General features: G+C 41.5%; 1 protein-coding gene across 4 annotated transcripts in view; it reads right to left on the reverse strand.

Moving 5' to 3' along the window:
• LOC124145834 (inactive phospholipase C-like protein 2) overlaps nt 1–26,518 on the reverse strand; it is a 230,190-nt gene that overhangs the window by 63,458 nt on the left and 140,214 nt on the right. For all 4 annotated transcript variants that reach the window (XM_048385568.1, XM_048385567.1, XM_048385570.1 and 1 more), the window contains exon 8: nt 19,939–20,032. In XM_048385568.1, the coding sequence (XP_048241525.1) occupies nt 19,939–20,032 (94 nt within the window). The remainder of the gene's footprint in view (nt 1–19,938; nt 20,033–26,518) is intronic.

Genomic DNA, 26,518 nt, shown 5'->3' on the forward strand with positions numbered 1-26,518 from the left:
CCATGTTGACGGTCAGCAAAAAAGGATGCTTCATTGGCATAGAAAATATAAGAAGTCTTTAAAAACGCCTTAATCCCTGGACTACCCATTTCCTCCAAGAAAGTCCTTCTAACCAGTACATAACACCATTTATTACCCACAGGGATAGAAATAATCAATCTCATAAAAATCGTACGTGCACTTGTGCAAATATCACTTCTCCCGCACCAGTGCATTGTGTCTATAATCTGGATGGCATTGTTGACGTCATTTGAATCTCATTGTGACGCGAGGTCTGAATGACTTCACACTACAAACAAAGTCATAGCTGAAGATTGTTGACGTCATTCGACCAATTCTAGTCTTCTAGGACATCGATGCAGCTCAAAAGGATTAAGAAATAAAGGGTAATAAAGAAATTATTGCACTCACATGTGTGTCATCTTCGTTTTACAAACAGAGTGTCAGAATTCATGTTTTACCCTGCTCTTGCTTGTGAAATACAAGAATTCTGACACTTGTATCGCAAAACCAGTATGACACACATGCTTTTTAATAATCTCTATATACCACTGCAGTGTCTCCAAGATACAGCCAATTAATAGACGTGCGCTGCAGCATCTTCAGGTCCTCGGGTAATATATTGCAAGTAAACGTCTTCAATCTTATCAATGATAATACAGATGCAGACACCAACATATCCATTGCCACACTATTAGCCTCATTAAGGTCAACGACCAGAGATTCCAATATTGACGGCTGGGAGATCCAGGGAGACAGACCATCATCATCATCTAAGATATGTCTAATCATAAGTCTCAGCGTACAGGCAGTATTCCTGTGTGAACGTAACTCCCATCTGTAGACAGTGCATATATAGAGTACATGGACTTATTTAGGATTCTAAACTAAGACCCCTTGGCAGGCAAATTAGGAATAAATCACTAGTTTGTTCCAATATGACTTTTTCTAAAATTCCTGTTTTCCTAAATTCATTGGAGTCTTAACACTGTAGTTTAACAATGCAAGCAATGGAATAAAGTAAAACCAAGGATAAAAGTGCTTCCTTTATATTCATCATTTTACCAGTGCAAAACAAGTCACTTCTACAAAGTCATTACACTAGTTAGAACTAGGATAGCATGAACTGGAAATTTTAATTCCAATTTAATAATTTTTACTTACATCTGCTTCAGATTTGGGACCCGAGTGGCCTCTGAGCTGAGGAGCCCATTCCACAAGTGAGGTGAAATGGGGTTTAACGTCGCGTCCAAGATTATTGCACTTATATAGCAACGTGCATGTACGTGTGTGTGTTTGTGTGGCTGCTTGTACTAGTCCGGACTGATGCCGATTTATAGTGCTAGATCACTGAGATACCATGCCGCAGTTTAACATGAATACCCCACTCAGACACAGTATACTGACTCCAAGCCCCTTAATGCTGAGCGCCAGACAGGGTAACAACAAGTACCATCTTTTAACGTTTTTTGGTAAGAAGCGGCCGGGGATCGAACCCCGGACCTTCCGCTCTCCGGGCGGACGCTCTACCACTAGACCCCTTCCACAAAACAATAGTAGCTATATGTCTGTCACAAGTCATGTTAAAGTGATGGAGTTATGCCAGTCATAGCACTTAGAATGGTCACTCTGTGAAACGGGGAACAGGTCTGGTTAATCCCCTGTCCCAAGAAACAGTGAGGTTTGATCATGCAGTAGGTTATGTTTCTGCAGTGTAAAGCTGAGACGCCTTTTCATTTCTGAAGAAAACACCACAACCATTCATTGCTTCATTTACCACATGTGTTGAGTTGTGTGCATGGTTAGATAAGGACCACACCTTGGACTACATTTACAATGTAAATCTTTTATGTTTCAAAAACTTCCTGTAAGTATACAGCTTCATATCTTTGATATTAAAACCTTATTGGTTGCGATTGCTGAGCCAAAAATCAAATATTATTCTTAAGCAAGCGTACCGCTTGGAGTTCATTCATGCTGGGCTTAGGATATAAAAAACTTGTTATATAAGCATGGTTTGGAAGAAGTTTGGCTCCATCAAGGTGTTGGCTATGTTGATTTATTTATTGACCAATTTGTAAAACACTGTAAAGATATTTATGTACAGATATCGAATGATAATATCACAGCTTCCTCAAAGTTAGACTTTTACAAACATGTTAAAATATAATATGGTTTGGAAGATTATATTTTTTGTATTCACAATATGATCTATCTTAAAGCTTTAGCCAAATTTAGATGCTCTATTCATACAGTACTTTAATGATAGGAATAGGTCAACAGTACAATATTAACAGAAATTTAAAATTATGTCCATTTTGCATAGTATTAACAGCAGAATCAGAATACCATTTCTGCCCCCAATGTCCATTTTAAGCAGATTTAAGAGACAGAATTTTACCAAAGTATTATTGTGTCCATCCAAACCAGCAAAAACTTAAGATGCTGTTCTCAAGCTCAAATCCGCCTTCACTTAACAGTCTAGTCAAAAATATTTTCTTAGGACTTGAGAAACGCAATAGATTTTTTAAAGATGTCATTAATTATCCTAAGTAGTTGTACTGTCCACTATTGTACATCATAAGGCAAACATTTTGGCGCTTTCTTTCAAAGATGTATATGTATGTGTGAGTATATACTTGAATTGTTTGAATTTGTTACTTAGAAGTTGAAGGATGACAAAGTTAACACAATATATGGATAACAACTTCTTTAATACGGTACTGTAAAGGTGATGTTTTGGTATAGATCTTATACCATTGTCAAGCAAGACTGTATACTGGGCCTCATTACTGTAAACAACAATACAATACTATTGACTATTTTGGTCCTCAGCAAATGTTGAGTTGCAAAGTTGCAGCTTTGTTGCAAATGTTGAGTAGTGCACATGGTTAGTTAAAGATGTGTATGAATGCTGTGTAGATTATCTACATTGACTGATGACAATCCTGAAACTCTCTTGGACTGCAGCTTTGTTGCAAATGTTGAGTAGTGCACATGATTAGTTAAAGATGTGTATGAATGCTGTGTAGATTATCTACATTGACTGATGACAATCCTGAAACTCCCTTGGACTGCAGCTTTGTTGCAAATGTTGAGTAGTGCACATGGTTAGTTAAAGATGTGGCTGAATGCTGTGTAGATTATCTACATTGACTGATGACAATCCTGAAACTCTCTTGGACTGCAGCTTTGTTGCAAATGTTGAGTAGTGCACATGGTTAGTTAAAGATGTGGCTGAATGCTGTGTAGATTATCTACATTGACTGATGACAATCCTGAAACTCTCTTGGACTGCTGCTTTGTTGCAAATGTTGAGTAGTGCACATGATTAGTTAAAGATGTGGCTGAATGCTGTGTAGATTATCTACATTGACTGATGACAATCCTGAAACTCTCTTGGACTGCAGCTTTGTTGCAAATGTTGAGTAGTACATGTCGGGCATCAACCAGCAAACAACATATGACATTTTGGATATGAAAAAAAGAAAGATGTTTTCAACCAAAGAGAGAAGCCATATCAGACTATTTTGAAATTTCAGATCCTATAGCAGCAAATGTCAACCTGCTGAGGCCCTAGCTTTCAAGGAAGACTGATGCCCATTGTCAAAGCACTTGTGTCAGGCCCCTGTAATCTCACACACAACATCATACTAGGATCAACGTAGTTTTTTCAAAGGTCAGGGTTAATATTCATAACCTGGAATAAAGAGAATTGTAAGATTGAATTAACATTTTGAAAGAATACTAATCACGAACCAGCGTGGTTATTTGCAGGCAGAAACGAATATAATTTTCTGGCTGATGCCAATATTTCAATGTGTCGACATGAGGTACGTGCATATTACAGTTTGAATGTAATGAGAATATTCTGCTTAAATTACCATCTGAGACTGGTTACCAAATCACTCTCACCCGACAACACATTCTCACTCCCTATACATGTACTGGCTTCATATCATCTTCAAGCAGGAAGGAAACACAATGTCATGACGGTGAATCATGGCTTCACCTACACCACACGCCTACCCTCCGACAGAACACTGATTGTCAATTTGCCATACCTGTCCTCAAATAGCATGAGTAGATGCATTACATCAGTCAGTCAGATTGATGAAGGGATGACTATGATGCCACACTGGTCTGTAGGGCACATCAATGCCTCTAACCCAGACTGACTGCACAATGCAAGTGTCCTGGGAGGGCAATACATTGATGACCAATCCAATCCAGACAGTCACTGATGAACAAAACCATTGGTCAACTTACCCTGATGGTGTGACAAGCTCATCTAGTGTCCCCCAACACTGTAAACCTCTTCAAACAATGAGGCCTGACAAATGGACCAGACGGACAGAACAGACTAATTTCTTGTTCTTCAATGCTGCATTCAGCACTATTCCAAGCATGTAATGGTGGCCTGTAAATAGTTAGGACTGGACAATTCAGTGATTGATATTGTGAGCAATGATCCACACTGTTGGGGTACAATCATACTCATTCATGGAGACTGACCACCCCATCCATTTGGTTGCCTTCAATGGCCAACATGTCCTGCTGGGGAACTACATCTTAACCCGAAATCTCCATGGGGGATCACTAATGATTGGACAGAAGTGTGTTGAGAAAGTTAGTGTGTGGGAGTGGATAAAAGGAAGGTGACTGTGAGAAAGAGTTTTACACAACTTTGAACAATATTTCAGTTACATCTCTGAGTTCTCATAGTGTGGAAGAAACCCAAAGTGATGCACGTCGTAGACATTTCCCAGTGAAACTGAAACAGAAACCAGTCAGCAGGTGAAGTGAGCAGTGCTAATCTTGGATTCAAACTCACAACAAGCTGATTGTTGTATCACAAAGGGAGGCAACTCTGCACAGTAAAGTGCCTTCCCATCGGGCCACCCATAACACCGCTTTGAAAAATATGCCAAGTATATCGCGGTGTGTCAGCTGCTGTGGGAGGAACACCTGAAGTGATGCAGGTCTCAAATGTTTACCACTTTGGTGAAACCCATGAGCATGGATATTGTGCTGACAAACCTAGAAAAATAATCAGGCTGTGAGGATGATCTGGAACTCAATCCATGATCACAGGTCTCTTGCATGCCTGGGGGAGGCAACTGTGCACAGGAAATGACAGTGTCTTAGACTGCCTTATGTCTGCTCTGAAGGAACATAAAACATCAATGCCAGAAAATAATAGGTCTCAATTATCTGCTGGAACAGATTCCATTAAATGGCAAAGTAGTGGTGAAAAGTAGGTGAAATGATCGCTGAAAGTCTGTGAAGACACCAGGTGTTCATGAAAAGGGTAAGTATGTCCTGCCTTGCAGGAAGCAACACTCACACCAAGGGCGCATCCAGCATTTTTAAAAGGGAGGGGTCCAAATTATCAAAATCCTCTCTCAGTCAGGGTTAGATCTGGGATCTACCCATTCACACAGTTTGTATAACCAAGTCAGTGTTGGTCGCCTAACGCCACAGCAAATCTGCCTATGCACCTTTGTTTGCATAACAAAGTCAGTGTTGGTCGCCTAACACCCCAGCAATTTAACTCCAGCTTACAAGTAAAGTTTGTTTTGCAACACAACAGTCAAACACTGTAAACAAGAAGGAATATGCAGGAATCAAGCTTTTCCTTCAAGACAACCGTAAGTTTGACATATCAAAGTTCGACACAACAGTGTTCGACTGTCTCGGCTCTAATATAGCACTAGTTGTTGTTCCAGTGTAAATCTTTCATGTATGTACTAACTTCCCTCCGTCAGCTGTGAGGAAATGTCAGTACGTGTTTTACATAGAGCAAGGAAGCTGCAGTAAATGAACCTATGCCACATTTCGATTAGACAAAGACACCAAGTACAATATTGGCACAAAGCTGCCACCAGCACATTACTTCATCAAGCCCTGATCAATGTTGGATGCTGGGCAGAGGGAACCTCATCCATTATCCAAGTGGTCAGCAGAGCTAACATTTCATACAAAAGCATTCAATACATTTGTCAAAAACATCCTGACAGCAATATTTACAAATGGAATCATGCACCCAATTTGTTCACCCTAACTGACCAATTCTATCCAAACATGAGTGCATGTTATTTCCAGCTCTCTCACAGAGGCCTGTAGTGTTTGAATGTTGGCCCACAAATGAGAGACCTACTGCATGGGCAATGATGACTGATGTCACAGGTTGATATAATGATTTGGTTGGTTTGTTGTTTAACGCCGCACTCAGCAATATTCCAGCTGTATGACAGGGTAAAATGACTCTCAATCAACCAATCTATTTAAGTGCCTCCTATGACCTTATGTTGACTTATTCTAACCCAGAACCCAGTCTCTTCTAACAAGCTTGGGACACTTGGGACCTACTCTGACCTGGGACACCCACTGTGGCCTCTTCTCACAAGCTTGGGACACTGGGGACCTACTCTGACCTGGGACACCCACTGTGGCCTCTTCTCACAAGCTTGGGACACTGGGGACCTACTCTGACCTGGGACACCCACTGTGGCCTCTTCTCACAAGCTTGGGACACTGGGGACCTACTCTGACCTGGGACACCCACTGTGGCCTCTTGTCACAAGCTTGGGACACTGGGGACCTACTCTGACCTGGGACACCCACTGTGGCCTCTTCTCACAAGCTTGGGACACTGGGGACCTACTCTGACCTGGGACACCCACTGTGGCCTCTTCTCACAAGCTTGGGACACTGGGGACCTACTCTGACCTGGGACACCCACTGTGGCCTCTTCTCACAAGCTTGGGACACTGGGGACCTACTCTGACCTGGGACACCCACTGTGGCCTCTTCTCACAAGCTTGGGACACTGGGGACCTACTCTGACCTGGGACACCCACTGTGGCCTCTTCTCACAAGCTTGGGACACTGGGGACCTACTCTGACCTGGGACACCCACTGTGGCCTCTTCTCACAAGCTTGGGACACTGGGGACCTACTCTGACCTGGGACACCCACTGTGGCCTCTTCTCACAAGCTTGGGACACTTGGGACCTACTCTGACCTGGGACACCCACTGTGGCCTCTTCTCACAAGCTTGGGACACTGGGGACCTACTCTGACCTGGGACACCCACTGTGGCCTCTTCTCACAAGCTTGGGACACTTGGGACCTACTCTGACCTGGGACACCCACTGTGGCCTCTTCTCACAAGCTTGGGACACTGGGGACCTACTCTGACCTGGGACACCCACTGTGGCCTCTTCTCGCAAGCTTTGGACACTGGGGACCTACTCTGACCTGGGACACCCACTGTGGCCTCTTCTCGCAAGCTTTGGACACTGGGGACCTACTCTGACCTGGGACACCCACTGTGGCCTCTTCTCACAAGCTTTGGACACTGGGGACCTACTTTGACTTGGAACACTGGGGATTTTCTCTGCCAGGGACACCCACTGTGGTCACAGGGTTACAGCAAAAGACTTGTACAAGGCCATGCTGATGTTTCATTGCGGAGGAAATTCAATCTTATCACAGAAGCCTTCTATCAACAGAGATCTAGGCTATTTCAACCCATCCGCCAACAATAAACTCATCAAGCAAGTTTTTTCAATCATACAACTAAGTACTTTTACTTGGTTTAATTGGTTTCCTGAAAAATTGGCTTGCCCATCATTTGTTCTCTGTCCATCATGTTGTCACAATGTTATCCCTCTGTTGTTTCAGTTAGCCTCCTCATGTTAATCCCTCTCATGTTTGCTAATTGTTGTAACTGTTAATCCTTCATATACCATATATATTTCTGTTCCATGTTCATTACTGTGCTTGACAATGGTATAAGGATCTATACTGAAATATCCCTATTACAATCTCACAAAGATGCTGTTTTCAGCAGATATTGATAGACAAGATAAAAACAGACCGATGATATCATCCTTTGGTCTCACCTAACAGGAAGACAACAAGAGACTCAGTTAAGGATGACAGACAAATTCCCTCCAAACTCTTACACTAGAAAGTTTAACTTAAAAAGACTTTTTATTAAGCCTCTTTCTTTAGTGTTACCTTCTTACACAGCTGAAAATGATTGATAGGATTCCCATCACTTGCGAAAATCAATGTCAGGGCAAATAGGGCAGTTGTAAATTATCAACATTTAACAGATAAGAATATGAAAATTGTTGACCTAACCGCACTACATTCTGGTGATCATAAACTTGATTTAAGTGCATAATCGCACCATTCAACTCTTTAGATTCACAATTTAACAAGATGTCCGAGATGTGGTCCTGTCATTGATGTGACATCATTCGGTGATGGAGTAGCGATACCCTTCCTCCAGACAGATTGTTCCTCCAATCCTGGTCAGTCCTCCAACATGGCTGATCAGACGGCACTTCATCAAGATGGAGAAGGGTGTACATTAATAGTGATAACGATGTGGTCTGAGGCCGACTGAAATAGCTTAAGGCTAACACAAGAACCCAAGCATCATGGGCTGCCTTTCTCCTCTCCGAAGGCCAGGAATCTATCATACATCAATTTATCTATGAACATAAATTCCCATTGGTTCCTAAATATAAAGAGTGGCCCATCCGTCAGTTGCTGCCTCATTAGCAGCTGTCTCGTTACTGTTGTCATCATGATGTATTTTCATTCATATGTTTTGCAACTCATTCAATAGCATTCTGTATAATTGAGGCTTTATTTTAAGATTCTATACTTTAATAATTAGGTTCTAATTGCTCAAGATGTTGGACTGCTGCAAAATCATCTCTGACCTAGCCTTCAAGTGGACATTGGTCATATGAGCTGGCCTGTTCAAGACGACCAACAATCTATCTTCAGTGTGACATTTTTCACCTTGCATATGTTAGACTGAAGTCTTTCCTGTCTGCACTGCAAATTCAAATATCAATAAAGGTCAACCGCCACATCCATAGCAACCAGTCGGTTCTTGTATTGGTTGGGTTATTTCTCTAACGCAACTTGTTATAGGAGTTATGTGCCAGTTTTGTTTTACCTTGTAATGTACAAAAAGGGACACCTGTTTTTAAGCCTGTACCTTATGATAACAAGTCCACCAAACACTGGTCCATCAAACACTGGTCCACCGGACATTGGTTGGTTGGTTGGTTAACGCCGCACTCAGCAATATTGCAGCCAAATGCCGGCGGTCTGTAAACAATCGAGTCTGGACCAGACATTGGTCCACCAAACAACGGAACATCAAACATTGGTCCATCAAACACTGGTCCACCAAACACAGGTCCATCAAACATTGGTCCATCAAACACTGGTCCACCAACACAGGTCCATCAAACATTTGTCCACCGAACACTGGACCATCAAACACTACACAGATGCAGCTCCCTCAGACCTCTGTAATTACTGCCAAATTGGACAGAAGCAGACCAATATATACAACACAAATAGTCTTCAACACAAATAGTCTCCCTCACAAAGCTTTCACCGAAATAGCCCAGAATCACAGAGGCTCCAATGGCAAGCCCAAGATTTACAGAGTGTTCCTGACCTTGGACAGTGCAGTCCAGCCATATACTTCACGGATGTTCATTAACCATTCTTGCCACACAAGCCCAGTTGAAGTAATGCCCTGTCTAGTTTGCTCTCTATCAGTACATTCTTGACCATTTAGTTCATAGCCCTGCACAAAACATCCTCATCAATCACTGGTGTGCCAATATGCTCAGCTTACTGATTTCTCTGTAGGGCCAAGACACAGTACCAATTTTCTTAACATTTTGAAGCCATTAACAGCAAAGCCTCAATAATGAAAATAGATTAATTTAGGCCTTATAATATGTGGAAAGCAATATTTTGGGGGCCTCAAAGTCGAGCTAAGCCTTACACATTCGACAAGTTACAAACCAGTCTCAATACTTTGACCAGGTCACCACGGCCTTGTGTAAACTACCTACCACATAGTAGTTTATGCCTAACTATCTATGATAACTACTCATAACAGTTATCTCATTTGGTAAGATTCATGTGTGTTGTTAATTGGATCTTTCGAGAACCATTAGGAGGCTAAGTGCTTGATCCCATGATAGAAGCCCCCCAATAAGACTCCACTTGAATATGTAGATGTGTGACTGCAGACTCACAAGCTCTAGGGCAGGAGACAGCTAGATAGGTCCCCCTCCTTGCCTCTTGGGAAAATGTCTGCACATTTGGTCACGATTGGAATGTCTTCTCATGAAACAATTGATCAATTCCGTTTTTTTATTTTATGGAATTTTAAGGCAAATATGCCAAAATGACGAAGTTAGAAAATATGGTTTGACTGACTGGGACAATTACACAGAAGAAAGCCAACTTGATAAACTGAAAATTAGAGGAAGAAATACAGAAATAACAACTTAACATGATGCAGAGCAGTTGGAGCTCAAAACTTTTGAGTCTACCAGCATGAACAGGGCTCTAGGCATCATTTTCTGTAGAGTTTAGAATTATTAGAAGGACTACATTAGCTGAGCTTTACTTGGCTGAACTGAATTTCACTCAACTCAAACTGACAGAGTTTGAAATAAACATTCTTTGAGAGAAACACTATGCTTTTTTAAATTAATTCTTTGTAGTTCCACAACCTCCAGGCCAACCCAATCAGGAATACAGGAGGAGTACAGTTGTAGTTCCACAACCTCCGTGGCCAACCCAATCAGGAATACAGGAGGAGTACAGTTGTAGTTCCACAACCTCCGTGGGCAACCCAATCAGGAATACAGGAGGAGTACAGTTGTAGTTCCACAACCTCCGTGGGCAACCCAATCAGGAATACAGGAGTACAGTTGTAGTTCCACAACCTCCGTGGGCAACCCAATCAGGAATACAGGAGGAGTACAGTTGTAGTTCCACAACCTCCAGGGCAACCCAATCAGGAATACAGGAGGAGTACAGTTGTAGTTCCACAACCTCTGTGGGCAACCCAATCAGGAATACAGGAGGAGTACAGTTGTAGTTCCACAACCTCCGTGGCCAACCCAATCAGGAATACAGGAGGAGTACAGTTGTAGTTCCACAACCTCCGTGGGCAACCCAATCAGGAATACAGGAGGAGTACAGTTGTAGTTCCACAACCTCCGTGGGCAACCCAATCAGGAATACAGGAGGAGTACAGTTGTAGTTCCACAACCTCCGTGGCCAACCCAATCAGGAATACAGGAAGAGGACAGTTGTAGTTCCACAACCTCCGTGGGCAACCCAATCAGGAATACAGGAGGAGAACAGTTGTAGTTCCACAACCTCCATGGGCAACCCAATCAGGAATACAGGAGGAGTACAGTTGTAGTTCCACAACCTCCGTGGCCAACCCAATCAGGAATACAGGAGGAGTACAGTTGTAGTTCCACAACCTCCAGGCCAACCCAATCAGGAATACAGGAGGAGTACAGTTGTAGTTCCACAACCTCCAGGCCAACCCAATCAGGAATACAGGAGGAGTACAGTTGTAGTTCCACAACCTCCAGGCCAACCCAATCAGGAATACAGGAGGAGAACAGTTGTAGTTCCACAACCTCCGTGGGCAACCCAATCAGGAATACAGGAGGAGTACAGTTGTAGTTCCACAACCTCCGTGGGCAACCCAATCAGGAATACAGGAGGAGTACAGTTGTAGTTCCACAACCTCCGTGGCCAACCCAATCAGGAATACAGGAGGAGTACAGTTGTAGTTCCACAACCTCCGTGGGCAACCCAATCAGGAATACAGGAGGAGTACAGTTGTAGTTTCACAACCTCCAGGCCAACCCAATCAGGAATACAGGAGGAGTACAGTTGTAGTTCCACAACCTCCGAGGGCAACCCAATCAGGAATACGGGAGGAGTACAGTTGTAGTTCCACAACCTCCGTGGGCAACCCAATCAGGAATACAGGGGTACAGTTGTAGTTCCACAACCTCCAGGCCAACCCAATCAGGAATACAGGAGGAGTACAGTTGTAGTTCCACAACCTCCGTGGCCAACCCAATCAGGAATACAGGAGGAGTACAGTTGTAGTTCCACAACCTCCAGGTCAACCCAATCAGGAATACAGGAGGAGTACAGTTGTAGTTCCACAACCTCCAGGCCAACCCAATCAGGAATACAGGAGGAGTACAGTTGTAGTTCCACAACCTCCGTGGGCAACCCAATCAGGAATACAGGAGGAGTACAGTTGTAGTTCCACAACCTCCAGGCCAACCCAATCAGGAATACAGGAGGAGTACAGTTGTAGTTCCACAACCTCCGTGGGCAACCCAATCAGGAATACAGGAGGAGTACAGTTGTAGTTCCACAACCTCCGAGGGCAACCCAATCAGGAATACAGGAGGAGTACAGTTGTAGTTCCACAACCTCCGTGGCCAACCCAATCAGGAATACAGGGGTACAGTTGTAGTTCCACAACCTCCAGGCCAACCCAATCAGGAATACAGGAGTACAGTTGTAGTTCCACAACCTCCGTGGGCAACCCAATCAGGAATACAGGAGGAGTACAGTTGTAGTTCCACAACCTCCGTGGGGAAACCCAATCAGGAATACAGGAGGAGTACAGTTGTAGTTCCACAACCTCCAGGCCAACCCAATCAGGAATACAGGAGGAGTACAGTTGTAGTTCCACAACCTCCAGGCCAACCCAATCAGGAATACAGGAGGAGAACAGTTGTAGTTCCACAACCTCCGTGGGCAACCCAATCAGGAATACAGGAGGAGTACAGTTGTAGTTCCACAACCTCCGTGGGCAACCCAATCAGGAATACAGGGGTACAGTTGTAGTTCCACAACCTCCAGGCCAACCCAATCAGGAATACAGGAGGAGTACAGTTGTAGTTCCACAACCTCCGTGGGAAACCCAATCAGGAATACAGGAGGAGTACAGTTGTAGTTCCACAACCTCCGTGGGCAACCCAATCAGGAATACAGGAGGAGTACAGTTGTAGTTCCACAACCTCCAGGCCAACCCAATCAGGAATACAGGAGGAGAACAGTTGTAGTTCCACAACCACAGTGGTAAACCCAATCAGGAATACAGGAGGAGTACAGTTGTAGTTCCACAACCTCCGTGGGCAACCCAATCAGGAATACAGGAGGAGTACAGTTGTAGTTCCACAACCTCCAGGGCAACCCAATCAGGAATACAGGAAGAGGACAGTTGTAGTTCCACAACCTCCAGGCCAACCCAATCAGGAATACAGGAGGAGTACAGTTGTAGTTCCACAACCTCCAGGCCAACCCAATCAGGAATACAGGAGGAGTACAGTTGTAGTTCCACAACCTCCAGGCCAACCCAATCAGGAATACAGGAGGAGTACAGTTACAACAAAAGAATCAAGTCTGATCCAGGCAAACCATCAGCAATCCACACCATCACGCCATCAGGGTTCGATGACACACAGGCTGCAAGGTCACAAACCCAAACCAACTGATCCTCCTTAGTCTGCACTCAGAATCCCCATTTGGATAACAAAAACATAATCCAACATTCATCCATCACAACCAGCTATGGACCTGCATCACGTAATTGCGAATTATTGCTGCAACCTTCATTCTGTGACAACCAGATCCCCCTTATACTTGTCTTGTACAGCAGTCATGGATGCACCAGGGGATCTATCCTGCACTTGACATCCTTGGCTCAGCTGTTTACTAAACGTAAGTATGGTGAGTATTCATCCTAATCCAGTGTGCAATGCTATGAAGTTATTATAGTAAGCCTTCTCATTAATACTGTGAAATTTGTGTGTCTAACAAAGAAAACTAGCAATGTCCACTAGGTAATGTAATCTTGCTTTGCCAGAGTTTATTCATTCATTCACCAATTCATTATCTATTCAATTATTCACTCATATTTCCATCCATTCATTTGTTCATTCATCTATTCAAGCATGCATCAACTTGTCCATTAAATCTTCCTGCCAATCTTTCCAGGAGCATCAATTTGGTGCTGTCACGCAATGCAGATTCACCACATTACCAAAGGACCTGACTTTGAAAGCAGGCAAGTCTATTTCAGTTTTCACCCTTTTCAGCCTCATCAAACCATACTGCAGGACCTGATGATTTCCATCGTCTTTTTGACTTGGCTCAAAACTAACGCTCTATTGATCTCCCCTTATCTTTGTCTGAACCCTCTAGCAAACTTGGTTTGTGGTTGACTCAATAAGGGGATGCTATATGCAGTTGGGGGGGGGGGGGGAAGAGAGAGAGAGAGACACAGAGAGAGAGAGAGAGAGAGAGAGAGAGAGAGAGAGAGAGAGAGAGAGAGAGAGAGAGAGAGGGAGAGGGAGAGGGAGAGGGAGAGAGAGAGAGAGAGAGAGAACTGGAACTCACAGGAGGCTGGCTTGGTAAAAAAGATACAGATACAGTGACCCATTTTGTAATAGTGGTCCAGTAAATTATCCTATATTGATCACACTGGGTCTCCTTGAGGGCTGGCTGGCTGGTGCTGATAGTGTGGCACACTTGACACAATGCTGTAATCTGAATAAACATGCCAACTAATAATGATCACTGAAAAATCATTTCATTATCGGTTCCATTTGTGCTAGTGTTGTAATTATACATAATTTCGCTTAAGTTTACTTTTTCTATTTTCAAATATAACTTTGTATTCATGACACAATTGAATATATATCAACTTGTTCTCGTTGCCAGATGGCTGAAATAATGCTGATGTTACGTTAAATTTAAACTCACTACAGTTGCTTTGAGGAACAGGGCCGAATTTCAATCCAACTTATATATAACTCAAAGGTTAATTTTGGACAAGTGCACGTTTACCTAACATAACTTACAGATTTCTTATGATTATGTAAAGAGTGTTGTTGCTTTTATTAATTTTGTGCAGAAAACAATCATGTTCAGTAGTCTCTGGATAAGCAGATGAGTGACTATATCTAGTCGGCAACATATTGTCTGGAGGAGCAAGGCCACTGATGATAATTTCTGGTCATCCCAAAGTCATATAGAGTGATCAAGTTGCAGTCTGGCTTAGCTAGCACTACAGTAGACAAACAGTCTCCAAAATAAACTTATGTATAAAGGTCAAATAGAAATTATATAATTGTATAAAGAAGCCCTGAGTATTAAGGAATCCTCAAGTGTCTTCATTCCTGCTGCTGAGGAAGAGATGAGTGTAGGTACCTAGAGTGGAATGGGTGATGAATGTTTTATTAAATATATGCTCTGGTGTCTGTGGGAGAGACGTGGACCCAAGCTGCATTGTCAAAATCAAGCAGCAGACTGAAACATGTAAAACTAAACCCTGTTTATCTGGAAACCTGACCTTCATCCACGATTACTGTCCACAAGCTCCATACACATTACCTCGTTAATTCTGAAGATGGTTAATCTGGATGCTTTCACTAAGAAAATAACTAACTTCATTGAAGTGGTTTTCGCTGTATACAAAATCCATTTCCTGTGACTATTGAGTCGTAGAAGATTATGTTATTTGACTTCATCTTGGCATAGATGTGTCAAGTTTCGATTGTTCATAAATCACACATCCTAATTGCTGTAAATTTTAGCTTAAAAATCTTGTATCTTTCACTGGAGAGTTTAGAAGTTTACAAATCTCCCATAACCCCCGGTGAGCTGAAAATGAAAAAATCAAGTGCATCTGATCCATTGACCAGGGTAATAATGTTAGCGCTTGAGCATACACCTGTGTAAGGAGTTTAGTGCAATATAAGTGCAAATATTATTATCTTGCGCACCAGATTCCATTGGGTGTAAAAGGCAAAATAGTGATGAAAATTATTTGAATGGGACGCTTAAAATCAGTGATGACACCAGGTGTTTTTGAAAAGGGTAGACATGTCCTGCCCTCTCTAATAATGATAAATAGAAATTCAAGTTTTAAATGCTTGAACAGAAAGCTGTGGCAGGAGAACTTGTGGGGGTCAGTAGCAATTATCTATAAAGGTCAAGTGGAGACACTGACGTCCACAAATATAGGATATCAATATCCAGGTGCTGCCACTCCAAGACTGACCTGTCTGGTCGTCTGTCCAGACAAATGAAGTCGGAGACATGTGACATCTCCAGCACTGCCATAAACCCTTCAGGATCATCAAGCAGACGTGTGTCTGTATATAATATTCCTACATTCAGCCTTCTTCTCACTCGCCTATTAAACCTCTCACGGATCTGGCAGGACCAGAGCTTTATTAATGTTCACAAATTAGAACCAGTGTTGGACAACAGAAGCTTTCACGCTGTCTCGCTTTCAACAAGGCCATACCAACACGGAAATCGTCAACATACTTCACATCTGACCAATCTTCAATAAACGATTAGTACAAAGTTCCCAGACATGGACCCTTCACCTCAATAACAGACAGACTACAGAGTGCGATACCAAAACCCGCTTCTTGAGAATTCTGGTCAGCACCCGGAAGTCTGGCTGGGTCATTGGCTCATTGCACACAATGGATGGTCCCTGTGACCTTACTTGTGCCAGTCAACTGATGTTGATTGGGTCCTGTGAGAGAGAAGCTATTGATGTTTTCAGCCATTCCAGCTAAAAAGCCATGACATAGCTAGCCTTTCTAAACCACCTCTGTACTAGCCTGTTATCTTATTTATTCAATCACCTGTGGACAGTATTGTTTGCGACACAAACACCTATACCACAACCTTAAATTCTACAATTTCCTATTCTACAATTTCCTTTTATAAAACTGATATAAAGTATACCGTACTTGCTGTATTTATGCACATCAGCTTCCGATCAATGTCAAACACATTTAAGTTTCTTCCCTTCATTATAACTACTGCATTATTAGAAAGGCAGGCAATGATTCTTCCTCTCCTAGTGTCCATCTCTCCACACCCAGATTTGGGAATCTGACCAGGTTTCAACCAAAAGTCGGAGATCTCCTACACCACATCAAGCTTACATCTGACAACATCAGAACATCAAATCAATTCAACAACCGTTAGGACTTATTTGGGATGTATTTACCCACGCTCCCCTATCAGCACACATTTTATCACGACTATGTGGAACCTATGGCAATATCCCATCACAGAACTAATCATGACAGCTCAATGGGTCTACAATTGCCTGCGACTACCACTGAGTTGGCATGGTACAAATGTGTGGTGCCTCTGGCTCGGCCTGTTTGCACTGTCGGCATAGAAATCAGACATCCATTGGAGGACGCATTCTCTGCGTCTTCGCCGTGAAGGAGGTAGAGTCCCCATACCTCAGGCTGCATCGGCTTTCTAAAGATGATTGGGGCCATCATTTGGAAGAAATTTTCTCAAACATTTCATGTATTTTGTGGAACTAATGTACACAGTGCATATGTTGATGTGTTGATTGTGTGTGAATGGAACAATATCAATATCAATTGCTGAAAATTACTGTTATTCTGGTATTAATAAATCGCAAGTGATCCCGTGGCATTTGGTGGGCGAACCATGCAATTTCATTTGCGTTAATGGTTTAAAAAAAAGAAGAAAATAAATAGGATACGCCCACTAATGGGCTACTGTGTTTTGATTAGTTGTTAATGTAAAGGGCAGTTGGATTATAGCGCTGATCATGTCACTTACTTCGTATTGCTGTCTACACTTTTGTGTGTGTTAATGATTAAATAAACAGTTGGTGAAGATATTATTGTTGAGGTATTTATCTATAAGAATTGAAAGAATTTTGCCTTTATGGAGTCATTAACGTAAAAACCTGTGTGCACACTTTGCATAGCAAGCACACCTTTTTTTCCACATTTATACTGGCATAAACACAAATAAATATTGAAGTCAGTTCTTAGAACACGTACCAGGTTTGGTTAATATGGTTCTACTATTCAAGGTACTTTTATGACACTTTTTAAAGTTCCATTTTTTTATGAATATGTCTTTCAAAAAATCTACAAGGTAACAAACCAGTGCAAACATTAACAAATGAAATATTAGCATATCATAAACATATTACATTCTTTTTTGAAAAGCTGATAATGAACCTGAAGATGTATGATGCAAACTTTCTGGGAGCTGTGACAACAATACGATATCCCATCAACCCCATTTACACAACATAATTCAGCTTTACAGCTCCAGGAGCAAAGACTGAATAACTGACAGTATGGAGGAGGCAGATAAGCTGGCTTTGACGATACTTCTGAAAGATTCTATAACAGTCTGTACAACAGGATATTAAATAGAAACCATCAATGCCAGAGAATAACCTGTCTTGATTATGTTTTATATTTAATATCCTGAGAAGATAATGTGTCCGCCTACCTCCTAGCGCCTCACAGGCAGCTTGGGTTGTATACTCCCCCGGGAGCTCAGAATGAAAAAAAAAATCAAGTGCATCTCATTCATTGACTGGGGTAATAATGCTAGCACTTTGAGCATACACCTGTGTGAGGAATTTAGTGCAATATAAGTACAAATATTATTGTTTTGTGCAACAGATTCCATTGGGGGGAAAAGGCAAAATAGTGATGAAAATTATTTGAATGGGTTGCTGGGTCAGGTGCTTGTGAAAAGGGTAAGCATGTCCTGCCCTACGGGTAAGCACCCGGGATGCACTCGGGATGCACACAATTAAACTCAACAAAAAAAATCATGGAAACTTGGGAAACAAACCACTTTCTCCCAGCCATGAGAGAATGTCCCAAGTTAAACTTTCCATTTCTGTCATATGTCTGATAAAGCTTTCTCGTCAAATGAACATAACTGATTCAAGCATACAAGAGAGCACCCACAGGATACCCCACACATGGTAGAAAGGAGGGGACTAGCATCAGCAACCATGATGGCTACATCTCCAAAACCATCATCTTCATCCTCGCCATCTGAACGCTTACGCTACTCAACTCCATCATTCAACATCTGAAATTAGCTGAGAGAATCAATAGAATACCACCACCATGTCATTTAAAATTAGCTCTGGCACCAAGGGCTTGTAAAAACACCTCAACCTGTCATTCAGTGCCATCAACATCCACTTGCAACACCATGGCCATGTCAGTCTCCATCCTCAAGGTGACAATGTCGGCATGGCCAACTGAGGCAACCCTGTCACAAGGAGATCATTTGTCACCATCAATAGCTTAAACTCCTCACTGATCATCCACTCAAAAGACATACAGAATGTCATTATATAAGTAACAAAACCCGACGACAATGAGTAGTCAATATTAACACACAGGACTCAAGCTGATCGAGTTTCGGTCATGTAACACCAAAAAATTGGTGATGGAATTTTTCTTCTTCATCCACGTCATATAATCAAGAAGAAATGTTTTACATTTTCTTTTTCTGCAAGTGACTTGTGCAAGTAAATGACAACCAATTTAAAATTTGCAGGAAATACTGAATCGTGATCCGGTTATAAATGATGCATAAAGGCAGCATAAAGGTTGAAGCAATAAGTTGAATGGAGAAATGTCACTGGTTGGGTAATGCGAAGGTCATTCTTGCCGAGTTGCTGTGTCTTAGTCCACATGGTAAGTGAAAGATTGAAGATGCAGTGTCATAGCAAGCATTACCTTCAACATGTGGGATCTAGGTTCTGACGTCAAGGAGGAGATGGTTTCCGATAATTGGCAGGAAAACATGCTGGTAAAGCTTTGAGGTGGTTGGCCACTTTGTTTTATTGTGTACGATTATTAACGAAGAGTGGGGCAAAAAATAGGACTAAGAATGAAATTACTGGGACTATTGGCGTAGGTTGGAGTGGTGTGGGTGGGTCATGGATGAGCATGATTGAAGACCTTCAGATTAGGAGGGTAGGGAAATGAGGGTTCTGTGTGGAGAAGGGAGGGATTTGAGGTGGAGGAAGAAAGGGTGTGTGTATGTGGTGATGTACTTGTACAGTGTTTGACAATGCCTTATACACCAAGTACCAAAGCAATCTTAGCACTAAGGTAACTCCCATACCTTTACATAGACTTACGACAGCGGTAGTGCTAAGGTTGTTTTGCACAAGGCACCCAGATCACAAAATGGCCTTACCATCAATGCCAAGTTGTCCTTTCCTTCGTCCCTCCTTTGAAGGTTCAAATTTGTTGATAATATCCAGACACTTATCTTTGGTAACTCTTTGCATCTGCAACAAGAAAAAACATATTAGTTATACATTGCAGAACTCTGATAATTGTGAATTACAAGCTGCTTGACACCTTGTTGTAGCTGTAGGGAGATTACTGAAGGGAGATTACTGAAGGGAGCTTACTGAAGGGAGCTTACTGAAGGGAGATGTGTGCATGGAAAAAGGTCAGGCACATCGTCATGAAATTGCTTAGTGAAGAACTCAGTTATGTTCCATGACAACAAAAGAAATATCATCCCTCTCAACTTAACCTGTTGGCTATATTATGAATTGCATCTTGACCAAATTCTATCAGAATCTGGCCTATAGTAAGCGGTGGCATGAGCAGCCATCCACCCCGTCAGTATATGACACAGAATCAGCCAGGTCATAAAGAAATCATCATCATCATCATCATCATCTACAGAATTATCATCATCCCGGGACACAACCACCACAACCAGACAAACAGAGGATCATAAACAAGGCCATTCTGTGATTCAACCCCAGACTAGCAGATCCTGGCAGCACCCTGTACCAGTGTGCTACCGCCAGGATGAATTAGGGCCATGGTCAATGAAAAGTGTGATTCACTGACATGAACATACCTAAATTAGGACTGAAATACATCATAATGTATGGAAAAGACCTTATACAGACCATAATTACAATGATTAAGCTTGAACCTTGAACAATCCACTGATTTAATGCTTCTTAAATAACCTTAATTAACTCTTCAGTGACTGAAGAGTTTGGGAGACCAGTACATGGGATTAACCTGTACTAAACAGAATAATTTCCCTTGCCTATCAATTCTGACGTTAATGCAAATATTCTCTCCAGCACATTTATCACTTTATGGCACTGACCTTCTGGATTTCAGTCTCACAAAATTAATTGTATGCATTATTTATCACGATAGGGTTTGGCTGCAATAAAGACTCACCACAATTTATTAAATTCTTGATTTACATAATATCAACGGTAAAGGGCACATAGATTCCAGATATAAATACAAAGCACTGACGCATCGAGCACAGACCATTATCCACTGAAGCTGATTGTACTGTGGATTTTTTTCAAGAATTGAAATACAAATTACACCCCAGTCACAAAACTGATAAATGTTGCAGATTTGGCATGGTGTTTCCATTTATTAAGTTTCAACAAATTGAATGAATTTCAAATGGTCACTTAGTTTGATAGGAAAAATTAACCAGACTAGAAAACATTTTATATGGTCAGAGGTTCAAAACATTTCCAGAATAACATCATTGGTCTAAATTTACCTTGTCAGAACCCAAACTTAAAGAGAAAGATTTAGGGGGTCCCTAGATTCAAATACCATACCATAAAATCTCGAGAACCCCAGGAGAATCATCAATTTCAAACACTGAATATTAATTTACTTTTTAAAACTGACAACCTGACATCAATGACTCTTGAGAATAAAGAGCTGACGCTCACAAGCTCATAAACAGGATTAGAAATTAAGGTTGTTTTTTCACCAGTTCTCAAAATTGATCTGCTTCAGAGATGCAATGCACCTCAAGGTAAAAGTGGTTGTCCATGAGTAGTTTCAGAATTTTACAAATCTCAGACAATCCGACTTCATTTTAAATACTTCATTACAGCAACATCAGCCCTATGAAACATGATCTTATTCCTAGTGATTTAAAAGTCTTAATGTTACTTTAATTGGCCAATACACATACTCATGGTGAAAGAGACTTCTTGGTCACTTGAACAGTCTAGATAATTACACAGCGTACTGAGGACCTAGTCTGCCAGGAATCATCACAAGGTAAAATAGATGCTGGTTCATGGTATAGTCAGCCCCATGTCACCTGAACATACCTCTAGAATTAAAACTAGAACTTTCCTCATTGCTGCACTCTTCAGAGTCCATTCCTATTGTAGTAGTATTTACACACAAGCACTATTGTTCTCCCAGGTGTTCCCAGGCCTACAATGGACGTCGCACGTGCCCATGTATTCATTGAGGTACAGATGAACAGGAACGTTTACTATTCTCTGCCAGTGTGTAAATGAGTTACCAACTTGACCTTGAGGTTCAAGTTGATGACAACCTGAGTATATGCATTGTACAGCCACAGTGTGACCTCGGTGTACAAGTCTGCCCCTGCTTGAGTGTTCATCCACTAGAACCTCTCAGTCTGGGTAAGGAACTATAACATACCACCTGTTGTTCTGTCCCTACCACAGAACCTACTTCTATTTCAAAACAAGACCATCCCTGTTCTAACATCCAATCTATTTGGAACCGAAGAGACTAACATCTTCAAAAAGGCTCTACTTAAAGTCACACTATCCTAAATAAACACCGACTGTTGTTACCTTGACCCCTACCACATAACTTATCTCAAAACAAGATATTGTTTGTTGTTTAACGCTGCACTCAGCCTCATTCCAGCCATATGACGGCAGTCTGTACATAATGGACCAGACAATCCAGTGATTGACATCATGAGCATCAATCTACTGATTTGCAAGATAATCAGCGAGACTGACCACCAGATCCTGTTAGTCGCCTCTTATGACAAGCATGGGTTACTGATACACATTCGAACTCAGATCTTCATGGGTCTTCAAACAAGAGCACCAGGGCACTACCATCATGTCTCTGTCTTTACCACAGACACTAACAAGGTCTGTTTATCACATAAAGTAACCAAAATGGGTCTCTTCTTAAAGTCACGTTACCTAAAATCGATTCCAGTTATTGTAACTACAAGCGTCAGCAAATTCCTGGCAAACATACAGACTTTAGACTAACACATAGTCTCTAAAAAAACAACTTTGACAGAAACAAGCAGCTACATTTAAATTGAAAGGGAGCCCCAGTGAGATGGTAGATTCAGAAGCTGAACCTTTGGAAAATCTGAACTTGCTTCTTTCAAAGCTACAGCATTACAGTAAGGGCTGGGCAGAAGGGAAAATAATATGGTTCAGGGACTGTGAGATAGACTAATACAGATTCTAAAGGTGTGAGTTTCTTTGGAGAAGCTTGACCCAAAGGGGACCCATTCATGGTTACTAAGAGCAATATTATTTCATTGAGTGAGTGGGTATTGTTTTACTCAATATCACATAAGCAATAATGACCAACTCTGATCCAGGCACACCAGCGCTTGACAGCACCTTGAAGGAACAACCCACACACAATCAGTCATGTCCTACATTGTGACCAATCAATCTTCTTTTCTCTTGATTCTAATAACAAGAATGTTTTCAAGGAGTTGGGAGATGTAGGTTATGCATATTTTCAGCTATCAAAGTTTGGTTTGGTTTGTTGTTTAACACCGCACTCAGCAATATTCGCTATATGACGGCGGTCTGTAAATAATCGAGTCTGGACCAGACAATCAAGTGTTTGATATCATGAGCATCGATCCATGCAATTGGGATCGATGACATGCATCAACCAAGTCAGCGAGCCTGACCACCCGATCCCGTTTAGTGGCCTCTTACCACAAGCATAGTCGCCTTTTACGGCAATCATGGGTTGCTGAAGACTATTCTACCCAGGATCTTCACGGGTCTGCTATCGAAGTAAGGCCACAGTATTATATTATTCACAGGGTGACTATGCTGGCTCACTGACTTTGTTCATGCATGTCATCATATCCCAATTACGAAACATCGATGCTGATGATGTCTGAATCAATGGATTGTCTGGTCCAGAATCAATTATTTTCAGACCACCTTCATATAGCTGGGATATGAGTGCAGCATTAAACAACAATCAACATCAACACATATTGTTCACAGATTTTTGCTAACTATCAAAGTTTAGGTTTAGTCATACAAAAACAAACATAAATGTAACATTTTTAAATTTCATTGATCATAAGTTGTTCAGGTGGGTCTGATAAGAGGGAAAAAAATATATTTAAGTGCAAAATGTTTAATATGTTTACAGATGTATTCCCTGACGAGAAAGTCCTCACAAGGTGTTTGTAGTTGCCAGATAATATAAATGCATTTGATCAATAAAAATTTAAAAGTTAACTACACTGAATGACCTTTTGTTAGATTTTGAATCTTTTTTCTAATTCATCAAAGTTAAAGCAATTGGGGAATAAAAAATTCTTATATTATTTACTGATTGAGTTTTTTGGCACCAGTGAGTTGAAACAAAAACTGAAAAATTAATAAGGTGTCGTATGAGGAGAATGTGGCTGTGATCCAGGTTTCAATGCTGGTATATCAACTGACTGTGTAATGTGGCCTGCTTGATGAAGAAAACAAGCATTATCAAAGGAATATCAAAAGGAACTCGATTATGTATGAAATACTCACAATTCCTTTGTCAGATAACATATCAGAAAGGTGTCTTAATCAGCTACCATTAAGAATCTCAGCATCATTACAGTGCTAGGCAATTATCAAACTTAGTTCATAAGCATATCATTACAAAAATAAAAATTGACCATTAACTAGAGGTAGGACACAGAGAAGCAGTTATATACATAGAAATACAACTTCAGGCAAAGTTATGATGCGTTGAATGGAGATTTATATATTATGATGACTATGGTAATAATCCCCAAACGCCTTACTTCCAAACACTCTACCTCACGTAATTTATTACTCCAAAGTACCGTACCTGCAGATGAAACATACCACATATTCCTAATCTACCTGAATCACATCTGTTAAAAGTTAATATCCACAGATATGGGGAACAGTTGGTGTCCCTACCTGCCTTACTACAAAACACCAGGGATAGAAAATAGCACAAGACCGCAAGCCCAGGACAGTTTTGTTTATGTTTTGTTTGTTTGTTTGTTGTTAAACGCCGCACTCGCGGTCTGTAAATAATCGGGACCAGACAATCCAGTTATTGACATCATGATCATCAATCCATGCAACTGGGATATGATGACATCCATCAACCAAGTCAGCGAGCCAGACCACCCCATCGCGTTAGTTGCCTTTTACGACAAGCATAGTCGCATTTTACAGCAAGCATGGGTCGCTGAAGACCTGTTCTACCCCGGATCTTCGCAGGTCAGTTTTGTTAAAGTTAAGGTGTCCTTAGAGCCAGTAGAATTTCAAACATTTTGGTGGTATTGCTATATATGTTATCACTATTCGGGCTAAGTCGACTTCCTTCCTTAATTTGTATCCCTGAAACAGTCCACCTCACATAAACTTATTGACCCCAAGTACCTGCTGACAAAACATGACAAATATTCCTGATTTAGCTGAATCACATCTTTCCACAGTTCATGTCCACAGATACGGTGAATAGTACGTCTATAAATAGTAATTATAAACAACAAAATAGCTCCTAAACAAATTGGATGAAAATCTAATAACTGATTTATTGTGGCCAAGGCAAAGTTATTTAAACATATAATGAGTCTCAATTCCATGACCTGACACTCAACGGATCATCATTTCTATTATTAAACATATCACATCTGTGACGAGATGAAAATGATTTCCACACAGAAGCTCATTTACATTACTACATAATTGATTTTCCCAAAATATCCTCAATGTATTTTCTGGCCCTATAATGCGGCAGAGTTTTCCTGCAATAATATTTGCTGCTAAAACATTAAGTTAAAACAGACATCAAACGATGACGAGTGATGTCTGCAGAAGGCTTTAATAACATCCCTTTCCACTGCACTCTCCATGATAATTGGCAAGACTGGCGAGCAGTATGAAGCTGCATGTTATTGTGGGCAGACAGCCCCACCTTGGAGTGCAGGGTCAACACAGCCAACTCTTCCAGTGGGTCTATCAATGGGGATTTACACATACACGAGTCCTCAATCCAATAAACTCTGATAATGGGACACTGAATTTGAGTTTTCGAGAAAAGAGGAAGAAAAGGCAGACTTGAGAGAGACCTGTTTCAATGTAAATATTGTCTTCCTTGCAATAAAAAAAGTTGAATTCTATTTTTGAGTTCTGAGTGAGTGAGTATGGTTTTACGCCACATTTAGCAATATTCCAGCAATATCCCAGCAATATGATGGTTTGGGGACACCAGATCTGAGCTTCACATTGTACCCATGTGGGGAATCGAACCTGGTCTTCGGCGTGATGAGCGAACGCTTTAACCCCACCACCCCATTGCAGTCAGTGATATTCCAGCAACATCATGGCATCCTGTAATTAATACTGGGGCAGAGACCGGTAGTTGTTGCCATGAGCAACAATTCACACAGCTGGGGTACAAAGGCACACAATTAACCATGTGATTCTGTGCCCACCCAATCTTCAGTTTCACTGCCTCTTACAATAACATGGCTGACTTGCAAGCTAACTATCACAGTGTCCACACAGCGTGATTGAGATGGGAAAATAAATACCAAATGTAGCTCTACCACTACTGTGCAAGATTGAATTTGTGTTGAATGATAGGGCACACCCAGCACATGTATTGGCTAAATATAGATTCTACACAAAGTGCAAAACTGTTCCATTGAGCTTGAATACCTTGCTCTCTCATAGTGCTGGATG

Source organism: Haliotis rufescens, unplaced genomic scaffold, assembly GCF_023055435.1.
Source record: "Haliotis rufescens isolate VD_foot unplaced genomic scaffold, xgHalRufe1.0.p SCAF_6, whole genome shotgun sequence".
NCBI classification, from domain to species: Eukaryota; Metazoa; Mollusca; class Gastropoda; order Lepetellida; family Haliotidae; genus Haliotis; species Haliotis rufescens.